General features: G+C 44.6%; 1 protein-coding gene across 1 annotated transcript in view; it reads right to left on the bottom strand.

The window, feature by feature from the left end:
* Nucleotides 1-22,453, bottom strand: part of dnajc11b (DnaJ (Hsp40) homolog, subfamily C, member 11b) — a gene marked incomplete at both ends in the record, with an annotated part of 129,906 nt that overhangs the window by 82,765 nt on the left and 24,688 nt on the right. The window contains 6 exon segments of the mRNA XM_084317109.1: nt 3,101-3,174; nt 8,278-8,400; nt 14,677-14,805; nt 15,989-16,090; nt 21,450-21,461; nt 21,463-21,524. Of these exon segments, the coding sequence (XP_084173235.1) occupies nt 3,101-3,174; nt 8,278-8,400; nt 14,677-14,805; nt 15,989-16,090; nt 21,450-21,461; nt 21,463-21,524 (502 nt within the window).

Here is a 22,453-nt window from a genome sequence, read left to right as displayed (position 1 = left end):
ACTTGGCTAAACTGGCATATTTACAGTAAATGTTCCTTAATATGCACTGTCTCTGTATTTTAAATAAATACATTAAATAATATATTAAATAAATACAAATATAAATACTATTCTTATACTACAGGCCAGGCAGCGTGCGTGTGCTTCCAGTGATGGGACTCGACCCCAGCCAGCCAGCAGCGTGTGCTTCCAGTGATGGGACTCGACCCCAGCCAGCCAGCAGCGTGTGCTTCCAGTGATGGGACTCGACCCCAGCCAGCCAGCAGCGTGTGCTTCCAGTGATGGGACTCGACCCCAGCCAGGCAGCGTGTGCTTCCAGTGATGGGACTCGACCCCAGCCAGGCAGCGTGTGCTTCCAGTGATGGGACTCGACCCCAGCCAGGCAGCGTGTGCTTCCAGTGATGGGACTCGACCCCAGCCAGGCAGCGTGTGCTTCCAGTGATGGGGCTCGACCCCAGCCAGGCAGCGTGTGCTTACAGTGATGGGGCTCGACCCCAGGCCAGCAGCGTGTGCTTCCAGTGATGGGACTCGACCCCAGGCCAGCAGCGTGTGCTTCCAGTGATGGGACTCGACCCCAGGCCAGCAGTGTGTGCTTCCAGTGATGGGACTCGACCCCAGGCCAGCAGTGTGTGCTTCCAGTGATGGGACTCGACCCCAGGCCAGCAGCGTGTGTGTGCTTCCAGTGATGGGACTCGACCCCAGGCCCAGCAGCGTGTGCTTCCAGTGATGGGACTCGACCCCAGGCCAGCAGTGTGTGCTTCCAGTGATGGGACTCGACCCCAGGCCAGCAGCGTGTGCTTCCAGTGATGGGACTCGACCCCAGGCCCAGCAGCGTGTGCTTCCAGTGATGGGACTCGACCCCAGGCCAGCAGCGTGCGTGCTTCCAGTGATGGGACTCGACCCCAGGCCAGGCAGCGTGTGTGTGCTTCCAGTGATGGGACTCGACCCCAGCCAGGCAGCGTGTGCTTCCAGTGATGGGACTCGACCCCAGGCCAGCAGCGTGTGCTTCCAGTGATGGGACTCGACCCCAGCCAGCCAGCAGCGTGTGCTTCCAGTGATGGGGCTCGACCCCAGGCCAGCAGGAGTGTGTGCTTCCAGTGATGGGACTCGACCCCAGGCCAGCAGCGTGTGCTTCCAGTGATGGGACTCGACCCCAGGCCCGGCAGGCGTGTGTGCTTCCAGTGATGGGACTCGACCCCAGGCCAGCAGCGTGTGCTTCCAGTGATGGGACTCGACCCCAGGCCCGGCAGGCGTGTGTGCTTCCAGTGATGGGACTCGACCCCAGGCCAGCAGCAGCGTGTGCTTCCAGTGATGGGACTCGACCCCAGGCCCAGCAGCAGCGTGTGCTTCCAGTGATGGGACTCGACCCCAGGCCCAGCAGGCGTGCTTCCAGAGGCTCGGGCTTGAAATGTAGCAGACAAATCAAAGAGATTAGCGGCGGCCTGTAACTCGGTTGTTTTTAATTCAGGACCTCGGCGCCGCAAAGAAGATTATGGGCTTATCGTGCCTCTTCCTCTCGGTGTGTTCAGCCTCTCGTTCCTTCAGTCATCCAGTCCATCTTCATTTAATCTCCAGAGATCATGGAGAGCGAGCTCTCAGCCACCATGACGTCTCCAGAGGCGGAGCACGTACGAGACGCCTGGATCTTACCATCGTGGTCAGAGAGACGGAGCACGTACGAGACGCCTGGATCTTACCATCGTGGTCAGAGAGACGGAGCACGTACGAGACGCCTGGATCTTACCATCGTGGTCAGAGAGACGGAGCACGTACGAGACGCCTGGATCTTACCATCGTGGTCAGAGAGACGGAGCTATGTGTGTTTCTCCGTGTGGAGTTACCTCGTGGGATGATCTGGAGGAGGAGACCAAATCCAGTAAATCTATATATAAGTATATTAAAAGAGGACGTTTAAAAAGATGGCGTTCGCAAAGTATACCAGGGAGGAAGTCCAACTTATTGTATGAGGACGATTTGAGGGGAAGGGTTGACATGAGAGTATAGTCTAATGTGTGTGAGTGTGTGCGTGCGTGTGTGTGTGTGTGTGTGTGTGTGCGTGTGTGTATGATTGTGTTGTGTGTGGTTGAAGTATTTGCAAATTGTATTGTATCATATGTTGTGTATTGTAAATCGTGTCATTTTGTACTTGCTGAAGTATATGTAATGTTGCAATTAGTTGAATGAATGAATGAATGAAAACTTTATTTAACAGATTGCAGAATGGGTACAATACAGTACGGCTCAATACATACAATTGTTAAGGGGATGCAGACCAGAGAAAGACGTTTGTCTTGTTTCCATCAGGGTCCCCCATTTTCAATTCATATAGACATTTATGACATACATGACATACATGACATTTATGGCATAGGGACATATAGGTATTTAGTACTGATACATTTGTGACATAAACGGTATTCAAATATACAGTACTGTTACCCCTAGATCCTGACAGAGTATATACATATGATGGGGAGGGGACTGTACATTAGGAGGGGGTGGGTGGGTGGGAGAGAAATATACATACGGCGGGGAGGGAATATATACATGCGGTGGGGAGGAGACTGTCTATTAGGAGGTGGTGGGGGTTTTGGGCATTTACGGTGACCAGTTTCGAATTGCAGCCTCCCGTAGGTGCTCTTTAAGAGCGGTTTTGAATGTGGGCAGGGATTCACATTCCTTTACAGCTTTGGGTAGGGCGTTCCACATTGTTGTGGCATAATTGCGAAACGTGTTTAGTCCCTTGTTTGAGCCGAATCTGGGTTTAACATGATTTGTTGAGCTTCCTCTGGTGTAGTGGTTGTGGTATTCACTGACCTTTGGGAAGTTATTGATGGGGGATGGAAACGGATAAGCTTTGCTTCTTCCATCTCCTTTTCAAACAGTGTACAGTTTCTGGCTGTTAATTTTCTTTTGGGGGGGGGGGGGGTCCTCTTTTCCTCTTTCATTTTTTTTTTTTTTTTTATTGTTTTGCCGGACAATGGAAAATGTAGCCAAACTAACACTGTGGTTTGAAATAAAACTATTGAATCTTGAATATTAAGAATGACCAGCGTGGTAAGAGAGACAGAGAAGTGCATACGAAGCGCCTGGATCTTACCATCGTGGGGTCAGGTTCCTGAAGGCCTTCAGTCCGAACAGAGGGCCCAGAACATCTCCGGCACCAAACTCCAACTGCGTGGAAAACAACAAATAAACACATGAATGAATGAATGAATGATCATTACATTTATATTAGGGATGACTGACCAAAATCATTTTCTGTTCTTAAGACCGAATATTCTAAAATTCTAAACATATTAGCATAGTAGGTACTAGTACTATAGACATATTATCATAGTAGGTACGTAGTATAGACATATTAGCATAGTAAGTAGTAGTATAGACATATTATCATACTAGGTAGTAGTATAGACATATTATCATACTAGGTAATAGTATAGACATAGTAGGTAGTAATATATACATATTAGCATAGTAGGTAGTAGTAGAGACATATTTCTTTATTTGTTTATTTTATGGATCCCCCTTACACCCATGGGTGAAAGACTATTCTTCCTGGGGTCCGAACACATAACTTACAACATTACAGACGGGACCCGTCATGACACGGAACCAGAGACGACAGTTAGGTCTGCTAACCCAGGAAGCGGCGGCTAGCATCGCTAGCACAACAGGACAACTGCTACCTACACAGACGGCGGCGGCGGCTGGCGACACGATCAACGGCAACATTCCTCCACCACCACCTCTACAAAAGAACCCACGAGAGGCCACAGCGAGAGGGAATGAACCGGGGTTCCCAATCGAGGCGCCCAGCACGTCGCGGGACCAAAACAGCGAGGCAAGCTAACGCAGCTAACATCAATGGACAAAGGACCCAAAAAGCTAACAGGGCTAACAACAAAGGACCCCATCCCCCCCTCCCCACCTACCGCCACCCGGTCAACCAGACACCACAGACAATCAACACCTTGAACTCGACGACATAAACCAAATAACGAACACAAATGGACTTCATATATTTCACCTAAACACAAACAGCCTGAGACCCAAACTGGCTAAAATCAGACAATTGTTTTTAAACGGTAAGGCTAACATATTGTGTTTCACAGAAACAAAACTAGACTCATCTGTTCAGGATCCAGAGATTGAAATCGAGAACTATTCAATAGTCAGGAGGGATAGAAACCAGTATGGAGGTGGCGTCTGTGTGTATATTCACAAAGATACCAAATTCATCAACCGTACTGACCTTAACCATGACGAAATTGAAACTGTTTGGATTGAAATCTTATTTGAAAGGGCGAAATCAGTACTAGTAGGCACAATCTATAGACCGCCAGAACACAGTGGCTTCTATGACACACTTGATGGGTGTTTAGCTGGGGTGGAGGGCGTAGAAAAAATTCTTATTGGGGACTGGAACACGGATATGCTACGTAAAGCAGCACCCGTCTTCAAGGCCTTCAGTAGGTTTTGTGATCTACACGGCCTCAGCCAGCTAATCACCCAACCCACAAGGGTATGTGAATCAACTCAGACTACCATTGACCTCATCCTGACCTCTTGACAAGTCCAAGATCTCCAATAAAGGGGTTATAGCATGCGGGTTAAGTGATCATTATATGATATTCTGTACCCGCAAAAAGCTAAAGCAAAAGGCTGGCTGTCACAAAACAGTCACATCTAGAGACCTCAAAACCTACTCTAGCGAGGCCTTCAACCTTGAACTGGAGAGTCTGGACTGGTCAGATGAACTCAATGGTACACTGGTTGAAGAAACATGGCTTGGCTTCAAAACCAAATTCTCAACAATACTAAACAACATGGCCCCCCTAAGAACCACCAGGGTAAAAAATCGCGCTGAGCCATGGATGCACACTGAAATACTGACCGCTATGAAAGCCAGAGACAAAAAATGCTCTGAGTTTCGTAAAAGTATGTCAAAGCTTACCAAAAGCACGAGCAGTGAACTCCAAGCCCACGTGACTGAACTCAAACTAGAAAGAAACAGATTAAGAAATGACGTAAACTCCATGATCAAAACTGCAAATATTATATTTTTATCAATGACAAAACTGAGGAAAACAAAAACAAACCATGTGAACTTTGGAAATTACTCAATAATCAACTAGGCTGCAGTAAAAAACTTACAACCAGATTCTCAAACATAAACATAAAGATGGACAACACGCTCATCACAGACAAGCTGGATGTAGCCAATTACTTAAACACTTTCTTCACAAACATAGCCACAACACTGGTAAAGAAACTACCCTCCCACTCAGGGCATTATGGGATAGAACACACAGTAGCATACTACAAGAACCTAGGGGTCCGCAAAGACGACTTCAAACTGGAAATGGTAACAACAGATGAGGTACTCAAAAAACTGAGCGCCCTCCAACCGAACAAGGCCACTGGCCATGACAACATCCCCTCCAAATTCCCCAGAGACTCAGCAGCCGTCATCACCCCAGTCATCACACACATAATAAACCTCTCCATAAAACAGGGACACGTCCCCAAGGACTTCAAAATTGCGAGAGTACATGCCTTCTCTATTTGAACGACCACATCAAACAAGAGGTGGACGCGGGCAAATACTGCGGCATGGTCATGCTGGACCTACAAAAGGCCTTCGACACTGTCAATTAGGGCTGGACGGTATGGTCTAAAATGTATATCACGGTATAATTTGAAGCATAGACGGTAACGGTATATATCATGGTATATTCATTCATCTTAAAATGTCTATATAAATGCTTCTGAAGTGGTAAAACACTTGTATGGCAGCTATTACTGTACTCTTGTATTACTAGGACATATTTCACCTAGTACAGAGGTATTTTAAGAGAATTTATTGTGCAAAAATGCAATAGAAAAATGCAGCCTGATGGATAAAGCGATATAAAGAAACAAATAGCCAATAAATGTTATCTTTGAACCTCTGTTGTCAAGCCTCATCAGTATACCCCCCCCCCCCCCCTTTCCTCACTAATGGAACTGGTGCCGCGGATTCACGTTAGAATGTAAGCTTAGCGGCTAACGTTAGCCTGTTGCTGCGCTAAAGCAAGTCTCCTCTCAGCCTCCTTAGCCAAATTGAAATGCCAAAACTATAAGGCAAGGTCTGTGAGCAAGTGGATAAAAACTCAGTACAATTAAACACTATGCAATGACCACTGCAAACGTCGAGTGAATCGTCAAGTAACGTTAACGTCATTGCTACTGCTGTGACTAGCTGCTCTAGTCTACCGGTCACAAGGTATGAAGGTATAGTCAAAATCCATACCGTAGCACAAATTCATACCGTTTATACCGTATACCGTTTATACCGTCCACCCCTGTCAATCACACCATTCTGATTGACAAGCTAAAAGCAATTGGTTTTGATAGTCTATCAGTGAGCTGGATGCAATCCTACCTGGAGGGGAGAGAACAGATGGTGGAGGTAAACGGTACCCTATCCCCCCCCCCCTCCGAGTGAGCTGTGGTGTTCCACAAGGAAGCATACTAGGACCGCTACTGTTCCGAATTTATGCAAATTACATGTCGTCAGCTTGTGACTGCAACTTGTTCCTGTTTGCGGACGACTCAGCCCTGCTGGTCTCTGACGAGAACAAGTTACAGGTTGAAAAAACCCTCAGGTCGGAACTAGGCAAAATCTGCATATGGCTTGCTGATAACAAACTATCATTACACATGGGCAAAACAGAGTCCATTCTCTTCGGTTCAAATAACAAGACAGACGGCTTCTCAGTTACAGTGGGTGACAATATTGTCACAAGGAAAGATGAAATTACCTACCTGGGTTCCATCCTAGAGGCTAATCTTTCCTGTGACAAAATGGCATCCAATGTAATAAAAAAAGTCAACCAACAAACTCGATTCTTGTACCGGATCTCCTCTCTGGTAAACAAGAATACCTGAAGACTCTGGCAGAGCACTCATTCAAGGGTACTACGACTATGCTTGCACCTCATGGTATCAAAGCACCTCAAAGGCGCTAAAAACAAAATTACAAACATCTCAAAACAAACTGGTCAGACTACTGCTTGACCTTACTCCTAGAACCCACCTCACCCCTGCCCAATTTGACAACCTAGGATGGCTTAGAGTAGACAACAGAGTACAGCAACTTGCAATGGGCCTGGTCTACAAGATACACTACAGGACCAAGGTACCCATGTACATGTCAAAATACTTCCCAAAGGTCAATGAATACCACGATCACAACACCAGAGGGAGCTCCACAAAGCATGTTAAATCCAGATTCGGCTCAAACAAGGGACTAAACACGTTTCGCAATTATGCCACATCAATGTGGAACGCCCTACCCAAAGCTGTAAAGGAATGTGAATCACTACCCACTTTCAAAACCACTCTCAAAGAACACCTACGGGAGACTGCAATTCGAAACTGGCCCCTGCAAATGTCCTAACACAACCCCCTCCAATGTACAGTAAATTACCAAGTATGGCTTTGTCAATATTCCAATGTACAGTTTTTCTTGTACAGTGTACAGTGTCCCCCACCCACCACCTACCCAACCCACCCAAACACCTCCAATGTACAGTTCCCCCCCCCCTCCCACCCAACCCCACCCCACCTACCCAACCTCCTCCAATGTACAGTTTCTACGTCAAATGTATATACTCTCTTTTCTGGACTCTTTTTGTATCACAAACAGTACTGTATTTGCAAATCTGGTATGTCATAAATGTATAGATGTAGCAGTACTATCTATCTGTATGTCGTGTGTGTCATATTATGTCACTATGAATTGAAAATGGGGGACCCTGATGTAAACAAGACGAAAGTCTTTCTCTGGTCTGCATCCCCTTAACAATTGTATGTATTGAGCTGTACTGTACTGTACCCATTCTGCAATCTGTTAATAAAGTTTTCAATCAATCAATCAATCAATCAATCAAAACAGTACATTATATTACAGTAATAAAAAAACAATAAAAACATAAGAAACCATTTAGCCTAAGTACATTCTCAATATCTTTAAAACCTCACAAAAAAACACACAATTAGCATAGTAGGTAGTAATATAGGTGAGGTAGATTATTACTTAGTAGCAAAGTGCATAATATTAAAATAATAGTGTGTGTGTGTGTGTGTGCGTGTGTGTCCGTGTCTGAGTGTGTGTCTGTGTGTGTGTGTGTTTGTGTGTGTGTGTGTGTGTGTGTGTGTGTCTGAGTGTGTGTGTGTGTGTGTGTGTGTGTGTGTGTGTGTGTGTGTGCGTGCGTGCGTGCGTGTGTGTACCTCTCCCCAGCCCTTGGCCGACGTCACCTTCCGCACGGTCATGTTGATGTTCCCTCCCCCGGTGCCGTTGTGAGTGGACAGGGAGCCGGACAGCACCGCCGTGTCCGAGCTCGTCAGCGGCGCCTAGTGGACAGACAGGGAAGGGAAGGTTAAAGACCCGGTCCACTGTTTTTCCCTCTGTGTGTCTAGTAGCTGAGAGGAGCATCTCTGGCCAGTAGAGAGAGACTCAGAAGGAGCTTCTATCCCCAGGCCATCATGATGCTCAACGACAATAACACTATGTAACAAACCATCAAATACACTCACAGCACACACATCCACACGCACACACTCACTTTAAATAAACAACTCACTGCAGCACCCACTTTACCCACTTTAACACACTTTATATTTATTGGTAAAGAGATTTGCACTACAACTCATACCTCATTGCACCTTACCCTAAGTTGTACCTCGTCCCATTTCTGCATTGTACTGTATACTGTATTGTATTGTAACTCAGTTACACATTTTTTCTACTCTGTATTGTATATTGTATATATGTATATTGAACACTTTTGTTTACGTACTTGACTTTCTATTTTATACTTTATCTATTTTTACCTAGCACACTCTCGGGAGCAAAACAGAAAAAAGCATTTCATATAAAATTATTCTGTATTTTTGTATGAACTAATAAAGAAACTTGAGAAACTTGAGTCGGGGGCAGCGGTGGCCTAAAAGGTTAGAGAAGCGAGTTTGTTACCGGAAGGTCGGCCGGTTCGATTCCCCGTACCGGCAGGAAAAATCTGGGCTGGGGGAAGTGAATTAATAACTCTCTCTCTCCCATACCCTTAACACACCAACCGCTGAAGTGCCCTTGAGCAAGGCACTTAACCCCCCAACTGCTCCAGTGGAGTTGCTCAGTGGCCAACGGTGTCAGACTGTGGTTGTATACTGGGCGGCTCCCAGGTGTGAATGAAACTGTGTGAATCTGAAGCAGGGCATAGCTGAACAAGAGCATCCGTGCTCAGAGAACCTACCCTGGGTAAATAAAGGTAAACAAAATATATATATATATTTTTTTAAAGCAGCTGAGAGGAGCATCTCTGTCTAGTAGCTGGGAGGAGTTTTGCCTTGCTCAAGGGCACTTAGGCAGGATGGTGGGCATCGTAGATGTAATACCAGCCACCCTTCAGTATACAGCTGGAATACACCCTCCTGTCGGGGATAGGGATCAAACCGGCGACCTTTCGGTTAGTAAGTTAGTAAGTAAGGCAAATTCGTAAAGAAAAACATTGTAAAAACAGTGCTTCACAAGTTTAAAAAACAAAAGAACAGGTAAATTCATAAAAACAGGCACAGACAAAACAGAAGAAACTAAATCACGTGTTTTTATTAATCTCCCATGTCTGTTATTTTATAGATGTGAAGCATCTCACAGACCAGCAATGTCACTCACTCATTCAATCATTCAATTCACTCACGGTGAGCCACTCTGCCCCTAGTGGTGGTTCACCAGCATGACATGGTCTTCCCATCTATGACACCTTGTGTCCTCGTTATGTCCGGAATGTAATGGGAAAAAATCCGGAACAAATTACCTACTGTTCTTGGGCAAACTGAGGTCAACCGATAATAGTGATCCAGTTGGAAATGACAACTCAGTAATTAGAAAGCAACGGGCAGAGTGTTAAGTTTAAGTTTTTTTATTTAAAAATGTTTTACCCAGGGACAGTGCACATTAATCAACATCTTCAGTTTCCACATCAATGTAAATGTGCCAGAATTAGCTAATGAGCTAGATTATGATGTATCACATTCCAGGCCAAGGGCAGTCGTTTGAGACTAGATATCCTTTATTATAGGGAGGTGTAGTGGTTACTTCCTGGTCTATAGGGAGGTGTAGTGGTTACTTCCTGGTCTATAGGGAGGTGTAGTGGTTACTTCCTGGTCTATAGGGAGGTGTAGTGGTTACGTCATTGCTGTTTCCGGCCGGTCCACCATCTTGAAAACCAGGCATGCGTTCTTCATGGGACGGGGGTGCACTACGTGCAACCCCAGATAAGTACTTGCTATTTGCATATCAATAGCGCCGGTCGTCAGGTGTGTTAAATACGTTCTCAGATACATTCACACCTAACTTGTTGTGAATGACATGTGTTACATTCCATTCGTAGAGGCAATTAGGCACTGTCTGTAGTCTGTGCTCAAGCGAGAGGACATTAAATGCGCATTCGCAGGAGCGCGTGCACGCGCCGGGAGCGCGCGTGCACGTGGCGCCATTAGGTGCGTGCAATCCCAGTTGATTTCAATAAAGCACCACTGTTGAAAACGCAATGTATTTCCCCATTGCCCATTTCTAAATTGTCTCGTTTAAAACAAATAAAGCATGAACATTTGCATGGTGTACCTTTCTGTGCGTATTCAGCCACAATCTATAGCTCAACATGAAGATATTCGCAATTAATCGTAAAATAAAATCGTAGAATTTCATTTCAACCAAAAATGCTTAAACAATAATGTTAGTGATAGAAGGGAACTCATTTTGTGCAAAAATGGAAAGCTTACCAATCCTTTATTATACCAAGAGCAGTCATTTGAGACTAGAGAGATCCTTTATTATACCAAGGGCAGTCGTTTGAGACTAGAGATCCTTTATTATACCAAGAGCAGTCGTTTGAGACTAGAGAGATCCTTTATTATACCAAGGGCAGTCGTTTTAAACTAGAGATCCTTTATTATACCAAGTGCAGTCGTTTTAGACTAGAGAGATCCTTTATTATACCAAGGGCAGTCATTTTAGACTAGAGAGATCCTTTATTATACCAAGGGCAGTCGTTTGAGACTAGAGATCCTTTATTATACCAAGAGCAGTCGTTTGAGACTAGAGATCCTTTATTATACCAAGAGCAGTCATTTTAGACTAGAGAGATCCTTTATTATACCAAGGGCAGTCGTTTTAGACTAGAGATCCTTTATTATACCAAGTGCAGTCGTTTTAGACTAGAGAGATCCTTTATTATACCAAGGGCAGTCGTTTGAGGAGAGATCCTTTATTATACCAAGGGCAGTCATTTTAGACTAGAGAGATCCTTTATTATACCAAGGGCAGTCATTTTAGACTAGAGAGATCCTTTATTATACCAAGGGCAGTCATTTTAGACTAGAGAGATCCTTTATTATACCAAGGGCAGTCGTTTGAGACTAGAGAGATCCTTTATTATACCAAGGGCAGTCGTTTGAGACTAGAGAGAACCTTTATTATACCAAGGGCAGTCGTTTGAGGAGAGATCCTTTATTATACCAAGGGCAGTCGTTTTAGACTAGAGATCCTTTATTATACCAAGGGCAGTCGTTTGAGACTAGAGAGATCCTTTATTATACCAAGGGCAGTCGTTTGAGACTAGAGAGATCATTTATTATACCAAGGGCAGTCGTTTGAGACTAGAGAGATCCTTTATTATACCAAGGGCAGTAATTTTAGACTAGAGAGATCCTCTATTATACCAAGGGCAGTCGTTTGAGACTAGAGATCCTTTATTATACCAAGGGCAGTCGTTTGAGACTAGAGAGATCCTTTATTATACCAAGGGCAGTTGTTTGAGACTAGAGAGATCCTTTATTATACCAAGGGCAGTCGTTTGAGACTAGAGATCCTTTATTATACCAAGGGCAGTCGTTTGAGGAGAGATCCTTTATTATACCAAGGGCAGTCGTTTGAGACTAGAGAGATCCTTTATTATACCAAGGGCAGTCGTTTGAGACTAGAGAGATCCTTTATTATACCAAGGGCAGTCGTTTGAGACTAGAGAGATCCTTTATTATACCAAGGGCAGTCGTTTGAGACTAGAGAGAACCTTTATTATACCAAGGGCAGTCGTTTGAGACTAGAGAGAACCTTTATTATACCAAGGGCAGTCGTTTGAGGAGAGATCCTTTTTATTATAGCTAGTATAGCTCTATGTATGTACTGCACAGTGTTTCCCCTACCATTGCCTTGGCGGGGCGGAAATAGTTCAGAGTATATTTGCTTAGAAAACGTAAATGTTGAATTAAATTATTTTTTATTTCTCCACGTGGTAAATACACAGGTCACAACATGTTTACAGGAACGTTTTGGAGTTGTATTGGGACTGTAGGGAACTTCAGGGTAAAGGACTGCCCCACTTCCAGTGATGAAGCTAAGCTACGCTAACGGTGCAGGCGTTCCCTAAGCCTAATGCATGCAGAGAGACAAAAAAGGTATGTATCTTCTTGTCTAACTCCAGGGAAGATGTTAAATAAGCTAATTTCCCAAAATGTTGGAGTTTTCCTTTAAAAACATAATTTTGTATTGTTTTTTTGGTTAAATATATAAAAATATATAAAAATCCGAAAACAGGAAAATTTTAAACAGAGAAATCCGAAAACCGGAAAATCCATATACGAAAACAGGAAAAGATAAAACGAATTTCATAGGGCCCTAGTTAACACATTGAGTGCCACGGACGTGTTTTGTCGTTAGTTCATGCCGACCTTTGAGTGCCCCCGACGCTATATAGCGGTTGTTTGTCTTTTTTTTTTCTTTTTATTGGCGATTTGAATTCATATTTTATCAATCGAGCCTCGGGTTAGTGCTGCGGAGTCTCTCTGAGCTCAATTGGGAAGATACCGCCCCCTATCGTCTCTCCCTGTGTAACTGCACCCCATTACTTTACACTGATGCAGGGGGGGTGGCCAGTTTCCTCATTTTACTTTTCCGTCAAGGCCAACTGAAGGATCGATTGTGCTCGCCGGCCCGGAAAACGTGTGGATTATGTATTTACAGTACTCAACACTGTAATCAATAAGCGTGATCGATATTTGGAATGGCGATCAGGAATTGGAATAATATTTTTGGATAACATCTGATCTCAGGTAAGGAATTAATTTTACCAGTCTTAGGATAATCAGAGCTGTTTTGACCTATATATCAGCGTTTGCCCTATGCGTGTGTGTGTGTGTCTGTGTGTGCACAATCAGGAAATGAGAGAATCGATATTTCAGCCCGCTTCTATAGCATGGATAAGTACACATATACTATCGATAATCTAGCGTTTATTTGAAAACTATTCATAAATAGGCCGAGAAATGACAACGTTTTTGTGTATACTAGAATATTCCAGTAAATGTCTTTTATCACGGAATCTATATATTTTCCTGAAAAACAAGGGCTTTTCAAAATGCTATAAAACGAAAATAAACCGATTAAAAAACAATCCGTTTCGACAATGTTGACTGCAAACAAGTCATTGATAAGCGACAGGCAGATTAGACACATAGCCATAATTTAAGAGAGAGATTATGCGTTCACAGCGCTATCATTGAAGTGGGTGCTGGCATTTAACCATGTTTCCCATGTTAATGGCTGGCACTCAAACTGTTAATATTTATTTACCTAATTTATGTGCAATCGTTTCATTTCAGCTCAGTGTAGAGAAATGCACCGATACTAAAAGCCGCCTTACTGCGCGAGTCTATGACGACACTGTTGACACCATGTATCTGTGAAACGCGCGCACCGCGACAACACTAGTAGTTTTGGGGGGCCTACCACCCCCCCTGAAAAAAATCCTAGGGGAAACACTGCTGTACCTCTATGTGTGTACTGTACCTCTATGTGTGTGTACTGTACCTCTATGTGTGTACTGTACCTCTATGTGTGTGTACTGTACCTCTGTAAGTGCTGCTGCATAACTATTCTATATTTTATAATTCATTGATTAATGATTTATTTCCTATTTTCAAGCATAAAGTAATAATTAGATAAATAATGTGATGTATAAATAATTTGTTGTAAAAAGCTAAATTCATTGGTCAACAGTTAAACGTGATAGGCACAAAGTCACGAGAGTGTCACATTTAACTGTCACGTTTAACCGTCACATTTAACCGTAGACAGAGAGACCGGGTGCGCTCTGATGGAAAGTCGAACAAGAGTATATACGCTGCTCGACAGTTTTAATTTGATATTTTATGGACGTCTGGCGTTTGTAGCAGACGGTCAAAACAAAGGTATTCCATAGGACAAGAACTCAAGAAACTCTTTTCCTGACAAGCGGCCAACGAGGTATTATATTTCTTTGAGTAAATGCATTTTGTTTGATGCGCCGTTGTATCATTGTAACCGTTCATTTGTAACCGTTGCAATTGCATTGTAACTGTTGCATTTTGTACTGTGTCTGTGTTCATCCAATAAATATAGTTTTCACGGCGTGAGAGGGACGAGGATGGTGATGATGAGCCCAAGACAATAAACGCCCGTTTTATAAAGAAACCGACCTGTGTCCGCGTATCGTTGGGGTGAGAGCTACGACCTCTATGTGTGTGTACTGTACCTCTGTGTGTGTACTGTACCTCTGTGTGTGTGTACTGTACCTCTGTGTGTGTGTACTGTACCTCTATGGACTGTGAGATGTGCATCTTGTTGATCTCGATGTGAGGGAAGCCGCCACCTGGAACCTGCTCAAAGTCCTCGTCGTAGCGGTCGAACAGGTCGGTGGCGTCCACTCCCACACTGATGCTGCCCTACAGACAGACACAGACACAGACACGGGGAGGAGGGGAGTCAGACACAGACACGGGGAGGAGGGGAGTCAGACACAGACACGGGGAGGAGGGGAGTCAGACACAGACACGGGGAGGAGGGGAGTCAGACACAGACACGGGGAGGAGGGGAGACAGACACAGACACGGGGAGGAGGGGAGTCAGACACAGACACGGGGAGGAGGGGAGTCAGACACAGACACGGGGAGGAGGGGAGTCAGACACAGACACGGGGAGGAGGGGAGTCAGGTACAGACACGGGGAGGAGGGGAGTCAGACACAGACACGGGGAGGAGGGGAGTCAGACACAGACACGGGGAGGAGGGGAGTCAGACACAGACACGGGGAGGAGGGGAGTCAGACACAGACACGGGGAGGAGGGGAGACAGACACAGACACGGGGAGGAGGGGAGTCAGACACATTTTCTGTAGTTAATTAATCGAGTCCCAGCCCTAATATCAGGGGTGTAACGGTACACAAAAACCACGGTACGGTACGCGTACCTCGGTTTTGAAGTCACGGTTCGGTACGGGTTTTCGGGTACAGTGGGGGGAAAGTTTGGCTTTCCATGTTCCACTCAGGGGTGATGTAGTGTGCAGTAACTAATTGTACTTGTAGGGCTGTCGACGAATATTCTATATTGAAATTAATAAACAACTAAAAATAAAAAACGATAAAATAATAATAATTATATTAGATTGTGAAAAAAAACGGTGGGCGGTTCGGTACACTACACAGCCGTTCGGTACGGTACACGCTGAAACAGTTCGGTACGGATACGTGTATCTTTACATCCCTACATATATATAAACAGTAGAGTAAATATATATATATACGGTATATACAGCATTATTGTACATGCTATTATTTATTATTGTGTTAAAATTTGGCAATATTTGTACGGTCTGTTTTGTTTGTATAAAAAGAATATAATAAAATATGTGATTGGTTTGTGGACACTATTATTAAGCTAAGCTAATAAAGCACTAGTGAGACCACGCTTGACGGCTAAGCTAAGCTAATAAAGCAGCATTTGTGGAATCCCAGTATCGCGGTGGACGCGAAGTGTGTCTTGCCCATTCGTCTGGTCTCTCTCTCTCACCGACCCCTCACTTTCCCGTCGGCCATTACGGCTCTATGGACCGACGGTGTCACACAGATACCTTGGGATTAGTTCTCTGCTGGAGCCTCCTCTCTTCCCTCTCTCTCTGCAGCCGCTCGTACTCCTCCCGGATCTCAGTCGGAGTCCTCCTCCTCTCCACCACCTGCAACACATCATCAAGTCAAGAGACACAAAATGGCGGCGATCAGTGATGAAGTTCATGTGAAGCTCCCTCCAGGGTTCCCACAGACATTGCAAAATGAAATTCAAGTACTTTTCCCAAGCACTATTTGTATGCAATATTTACGGCTTAAAACCAATTTTCCGACAATTAGTTACGCTTTAAATGAAAGACAAATTATATTTCTTGATTCAGATATTTTTTATCATGGATGAACAAAACCTTCAATGCAAATCGTTGATTTGAATTTCAAAGCCTTTAAGCACCTTGTTAAATTTGTTTGCTGTTTTCAAGGAATTCCAGGCCTTGAGTTTTTTTTTGTAAAAAATCAAGCACTTCAAGGACATTGTGCGAACCTTGTCCCTGTAACAGACGATGGTGATCACAGTGATATTCGTGTGAAGCTCCCTCTAACAGAGGAGTTGAACAGTGATGTTCGTGTGAAGCTCCCTCTAACAGAGGAGTTGAACAGTGATGTTCGTGTGAAGCTCCCTCTAACAGAGGAGTTGAACAGTGATGTTCGTGTGAAGCTCCCTCTAACAGAGGAGTTGAACAGTGATGTTCGTGTGAAGCTCCCTCTAACAGAGGAGTTGAACAGTGATGTTCGTGTGAAGCTCCCTCTAACAGAGGAGTTGAACAGTGATGTTCATGTGAAGCTCCCTCTAACAGAGGAGTTGAACACAGTTCATGTGAAGCTCCCTCTAACAGAGGAGTTGAACAGTGATGTTCGTGTGAAGCTCCCTCTAACAGGAGTTGAACAGTGATGTTCATGTGAAGCTCCCTCTAACAGAGGAGTTGAACAGTGATGTTCATGTGAAGCTCCCTCTAACAGAGGAGTTGAACACAGTTCATGTGAAGCTCCCTCTAACAGAGGAGTTGAACACAGTTCATGTGAAGCTCCCTCTAACAGAGGAGTTGAACAGTGATCATGTGAAGCTCCCTCTAACAGAGGAGTTGAACACAGTGCATGTGAAGCTCCCTCTAACAGAGGAGTTGAACACAGTTCATGTGAAGCTCCCTCTAACAGAGGAGTTGAACAGTGTTCATGTGAAGCTCCCTCTAACAGAGGAGTTGAACACAGTTCATGTGAAGCTCCCTCTAACAGAGGAGTTGAACAGTGATGTCAATGTGAAGCTCCCTCTAACAGAGGAGTTGAACAGTGATGTTCATGTGAAGCTCCCTCTAACAGAAGAGTTGAACACAGTTCATGTGAAGCTCCCTCTAACAGAAGAGTTGAACACAGTTCATGTGAAGCTCCCTCTAACAGAGGAGTTGAACACAGTTCATGTGAAGCTCCCTCTAACAGAAGAGTTGAACACAGTTCATGTGAAGCTCCCTCTAACAGAGGAGTTGAACACAGTTCATGTGAAGCTCCCTCTAACAGAGGAGTTGAACAGTGATCATGTGAAGCTCCCTCTAACAGAGGAGTTGAACACAGTTCATGTGAAGCTCCCTCTAACAGAGGAGTTGAACAGTGATGTTCGTGTGAAGCTCCCTCTAACAGAGGAGTTGAACACAGTTCATGTGAAGCTCCCTCTAACAGAGGAGTTGAACACAGTTCATGTGAAGCTCCCTCTAACAGAGGAGTTGAACACAGTTCATGTGAAGCTCCCTCTAACAGAGGAGTTGAACGCAGTTCATGTGAAGCTCCCTCTAACAGAGGAGTTGAACACAGTTCATGTGAAGCTCCCTCTAACAGAAGAGTTGAACACAGTTTGTGTGAAGCTCCCTCTAACAGAAGAGTTGAACACAGTTCATGTGAAGCTCCCTCTAACAGAGGAGTTGAACAGTGATGTTCATGTGAAGCTCCCTCTAACAGAGGAGTTGAACACAGTTCATGTGAAGCTCCCTCTAACAGAGGCGTTGAACACAGTTCATGTGAAGCTCCCTCTAACAGAAGAGTTGAACACAGTTCATGTGAAGCTCCCTCTAACAGAGGAGTTGAACACAGTTCATGTGAAGCTCCCTCTAACAGAGGAGTTGAACACAGTTCATGTGAAGCTCCCTCTAACAGAGGAGTTGAACACGGTTCATGTGAAGCTCCCTCTAACAGAGGAGTTGAACACAGTTCATGTGAAGCTCCCTCTAACAGAGGAGTTGAACACGGTTCATGTGAAGCTCCCTCTAACAGAGGAGTTGAACACAGTTCATGTGAAGCTCCCTCTAACAGAGGAGTTGAACAGTGATGTTCATGTGAAGCTCCCTCTAACAGAGGAGTTGAACACAGTTCATGTGAAGCTCCCTCTAACAGAGGAGTTGAACACAGTTCATGTGAAGCTCCCCTCTAACAGAGGAGTTGAACACAGTTCATGTGAAGCTCCCTCTAACAGAGGAGTTGAACAGTGATGTTCATGTGAAGCTCCCTCTAACAGAGGAGTTGAACACAGTTCATGTGAAGCTCCCTCTAACAGAGGAGTTGAACATCAGTTCATGTGAAGCTCCCTCTAACAGAGGAGTTGAACAGTGATGTTCATGTGAAGCTCCCTCTAACAGAGGAGTTGAACACAGTTCATGTGAAGCTCCCTCTAACAGAGGAGTTGAACACAGTTAATGTGAAGCTCCCTCTAACAGAAGAGTTGAACACAGTTCGTGTGAAGCTCCCTCTAACAGAAGAGTTGAAACACAGTTCATGTGAAGCTCCCTCTAACAGAGGAGTTAAACAGTGATGTTCATGTGAAGCTCCCTCTAACAGAGGAGTTGAACACAGTTCATGTGAAGCTCCCTCTAACAGAGGCGTTGAACACAGTTCATGTGAAGCTCCCTCTAACAGAAGAGTTGAACACAGTTCATGTGAAGCTCCCTCTAACAGAGTTGAACAGTGATGTTCATGTGAAGCTCCCTCTAACAGAGGAGTTGAACACAGTTCATGTGAAGCTCCCTCTAACAGAGGAGTTGAACAGTGATGTTCATGTGAAGCTCCCTCTAACAGAGGAGTTGAACACAGTTCATGTGAAGCTCCCTCTAACAGAGGAGTTGAACACAGTTCATGTGAAGCTCCCTCTAACAGAGGAGTTGAACACAGTTCATGTGAAGCTCCCTCTAACAGAGGAGTTGAGACAGTGATGTTCATGTGAAGCTCCCTCTAACAGAGGAGTTGAACAGTGATGTTTCATGTGAAGCTCCCTCTAACAGAGGAGTTGAACAGTGATGTGTCATGTGAAGCTCCCTCTAACAGAGGAGTTGAACACAGTTCATGTGAAGCTCCCTCTAACAGAGGAGTTGAACAGTGATGTTCATGTGAAGCTCCCTCTAACAGAGGGAGTTGAACACAGTTCATGTGAAGCTCCCTCTAACAGAGGAGTTGAAACAGTGATGTTCATGTGAAGCTCCCTCTAACAGAGGAGTTGAACACAGTTCATGTGAAGCTCCCTCTAACAGAAAGAGTTTGAACAGTGATGTTCATGTGAAGCTCCCTCTAACAGAGGAGGTTGAACAGTGATGTTCATGTGAAGCTCCCCTCTAACAGAGGAGTTTGAACACAGTTCATGTGAAGCTCTCCCTCTAACAGAGGAGTTGAACACAGTTCATGTGAAGCTCCCTCTAACAGAGGAGTTGAACACAGTTCATGTGAAGCTCCCTCTAACAGAGGAGTTGAACAGTGATTGTTCATGTGAAGCTCCCCTCTAACAGAGGAGTTGAACAGTGATGTTCATGTGAAGCTCCCCTCTACAGAGGAGTTGAACACAGTTCATGTGAAGCTCCCTCTAACAGAGGAGTTGAACACAGTTCATGTGAAGCTCCCTCTAACAGAGGAGTTGAACACAGTTCATGTGAAGCTCCCTCTAACAGAGGAGTTGAACACAGTGATGTTCATGTGAAGCTCCCTCTAACAGAGGAGTTTGAACAGTGATGTTCATGTGAAGCTCCCTCTAACAGAGGAGTTGAACACAGTTCATGTAAAGCTCCCCTCTAACAGAGGAGTTGAACAGTGATGTTCATGTGAAGCTCCCTCTAACAGAGGAGTTGAACACAGTTCATGTGAAGCTCCCTCTAACAGAGGAGTTGAACAGTGATGTTCATGTGAAGCTCCCTCTAACAGAGGAGTTGAACACAGTTCATGTGAAGCTCCCTCTAACAGAAGAGTTGAACAGTGATGTTCATGTGAAGCTCCCTCTAACAGAGGAGTTGAACAGTGATGTTCATGTGAAGCTCCCTCTAACAGAGGAGTTGAACACAGTTCATGTGAAGCTCCCTCTAACAGAGGAGTTGAACACAGTTCATGTGAAGCTCCCTCTAACAGAGGAGTTGAACAGTGATGTTTCATGTGAAGCTCCCCTCTAACAGAGGAGCTTGAACAGTGATGTTCATGTGAAGCTCCCTCTAACAGAGGAGTTGAACACAGTTCATGTGAAGCTCCCTCTAACAGAGGAGTTGAACACAGTTCATGTGAAGCTCCCTCTAACAGAGGAGTTGAACACAGTTCATGTGAAGCTCCCTCTAACAGAGGAGTTGAACACAGTGATGTTCATGTGAAGCTCCCTCTAACAGAGGAGTTGAACAGTGATGTTCATGTGAAGCTCCCTCTAACAGAGGAGTTGAACACAGTGATGTTCATGTGAAGCTCCCTCTAACAGAGGAGTTGAACAGTGATGTTCATGTGAAGCTCCCTCTAACAGAGGAGTTGAACAGTGATGTTCGTGTGAAGCTCCCTCTAACAGAGGAGTTGAACAGTGATGTTCATGTGAAGCTCCCTCTAACAGAGGAGTTGAACAGTGATGTTCGTGTGAAGCTCCCTCTAACAGAGGAGTTGAACACAGTTCATGTGAAGCTCCCTCTAACAGAGGAGTTGAACACAGTGAAGCTCCCTCTAACAGAGGAGTTGAACACAGTTCATGTGAAGCTCCCCTCTAACAGAGGAGTTGAACACAGTTCATGTGAAGCTCCCTCTAACAGAGGAGTTGAACACAGTTCATGTGAAGCTCCCTCTAACAGAAGAGTTGAACACAGGTCATGTGAAGCTCCCTCTAACAGAGGAGTTGAACACAGTTCATGTGAAGCTCCCTCTAACAGAGGAGTTGAACACAGGTTCATGTGAAGCTCCCTCTAACAGAGGAGTTGAACACAGTTCATGTGAAGCTCCCTCTAACAGAGGAGTTGAACACAGTTCATGTGAAGCTCCCTCTAACAGAGGAGTTGAACACAGTTCATGTGAAGCTCCCTCTAACAGAGGAGTTGAACACAGTTCATGTGAAGCTCCCTCTAACAGAAGAGTTGAACACAGTTCATGTGAAGCTCCCTCTAACAGAGGAGTTGAACACAGTTCATGTGAAAGCTCCCTCTAACAGAGGAGTTGAACACAGTTCATGTGAAGCTCCCTCTAACAGAGGAGTTGAACACGTACCTCCCAGCCCTCCCACCTCCAGGCCCTTCTTCCCGTAGATGTCATAGATGGCTCTGGACTGAGGGTCACTCAATACTGCAGCGAGGGAGAGAGAGAGAGAGGGAGAAGAGGAGAGAGAGAGAGAGAGAGAGAGAGAGAGAGAGAGAGAGAGAGAAGAGAGAGTGAGAGAGAAGGAGAGAGGAGAGATGAAGAAGATCTTTATTCCAGACTCAAGGTCCATATTACACACAAAACAATACAAAAAAAGAAACAAGCCCAACAACATAGATTAAAATACATAAAGGCATCGATTCCAATGTTTCCACAAACCAGAGGAGTAACCTTGTATCGCTTTGTTTGACGTCAGTAATGGGCACCTATTATCCTGTTTTTTTTACTCTAATAGTCGACACATGAATTGAAACATTCCTCAGCAGAGCATCATCGTCGACCTTTATTTATTCTCAAAATTACAATTGAGGTCACCCTTCATTTTCAATGTAGTCGAGACTTTACAGACATTTCAATGCACACATTTCTACAATATAACAAAAAAAAAAAAAAAGGCACGGCAGGTGGGGAAATTTTTTTGTCACAAACAAATAGCGTGCACTTAGTCCGTCTTGGGAACTTAAGGAGGACCCTAAATGCATCATTATATATAACACTACCTGCAGTTTTTTTTTATTTTTTGCTGTGCTATAATTACACCAGAGGTAGCCAGCCAGTATAAAACGGAGTACAATAGGCTCTGAACAGGCTTATTTTTCACATTGTCTGTACACACACATATAACATTTACGTGCCAGAACATATTGGCCTGTGCGTTACAGTTTGCAGCACTGGCGCTGCACATCAACATCATCACACATGTCATCAGTGATATTGTGACCCAAATATTCCTCTTACGCCACATTCTAGAGCGCATAGGTCAGACAGCAAGAAGGAGCGGACCACTTTTGCTTCTGGTCCTCCTTAAGTTTTCACCATCATAACAACACTCTATGTTTAGGTTGAATTTGATA

Source organism: Notolepis coatsorum (genome assembly GCF_963971535.1).
Source record: "Notolepis coatsorum genome assembly, chromosome: 6".
Classification (NCBI taxonomy): Eukaryota; Metazoa; Chordata; class Actinopteri; order Aulopiformes; family Paralepididae; genus Notolepis; species Notolepis coatsorum.
This window is presented reverse-complemented; position numbering and strand designations above follow the sequence as displayed.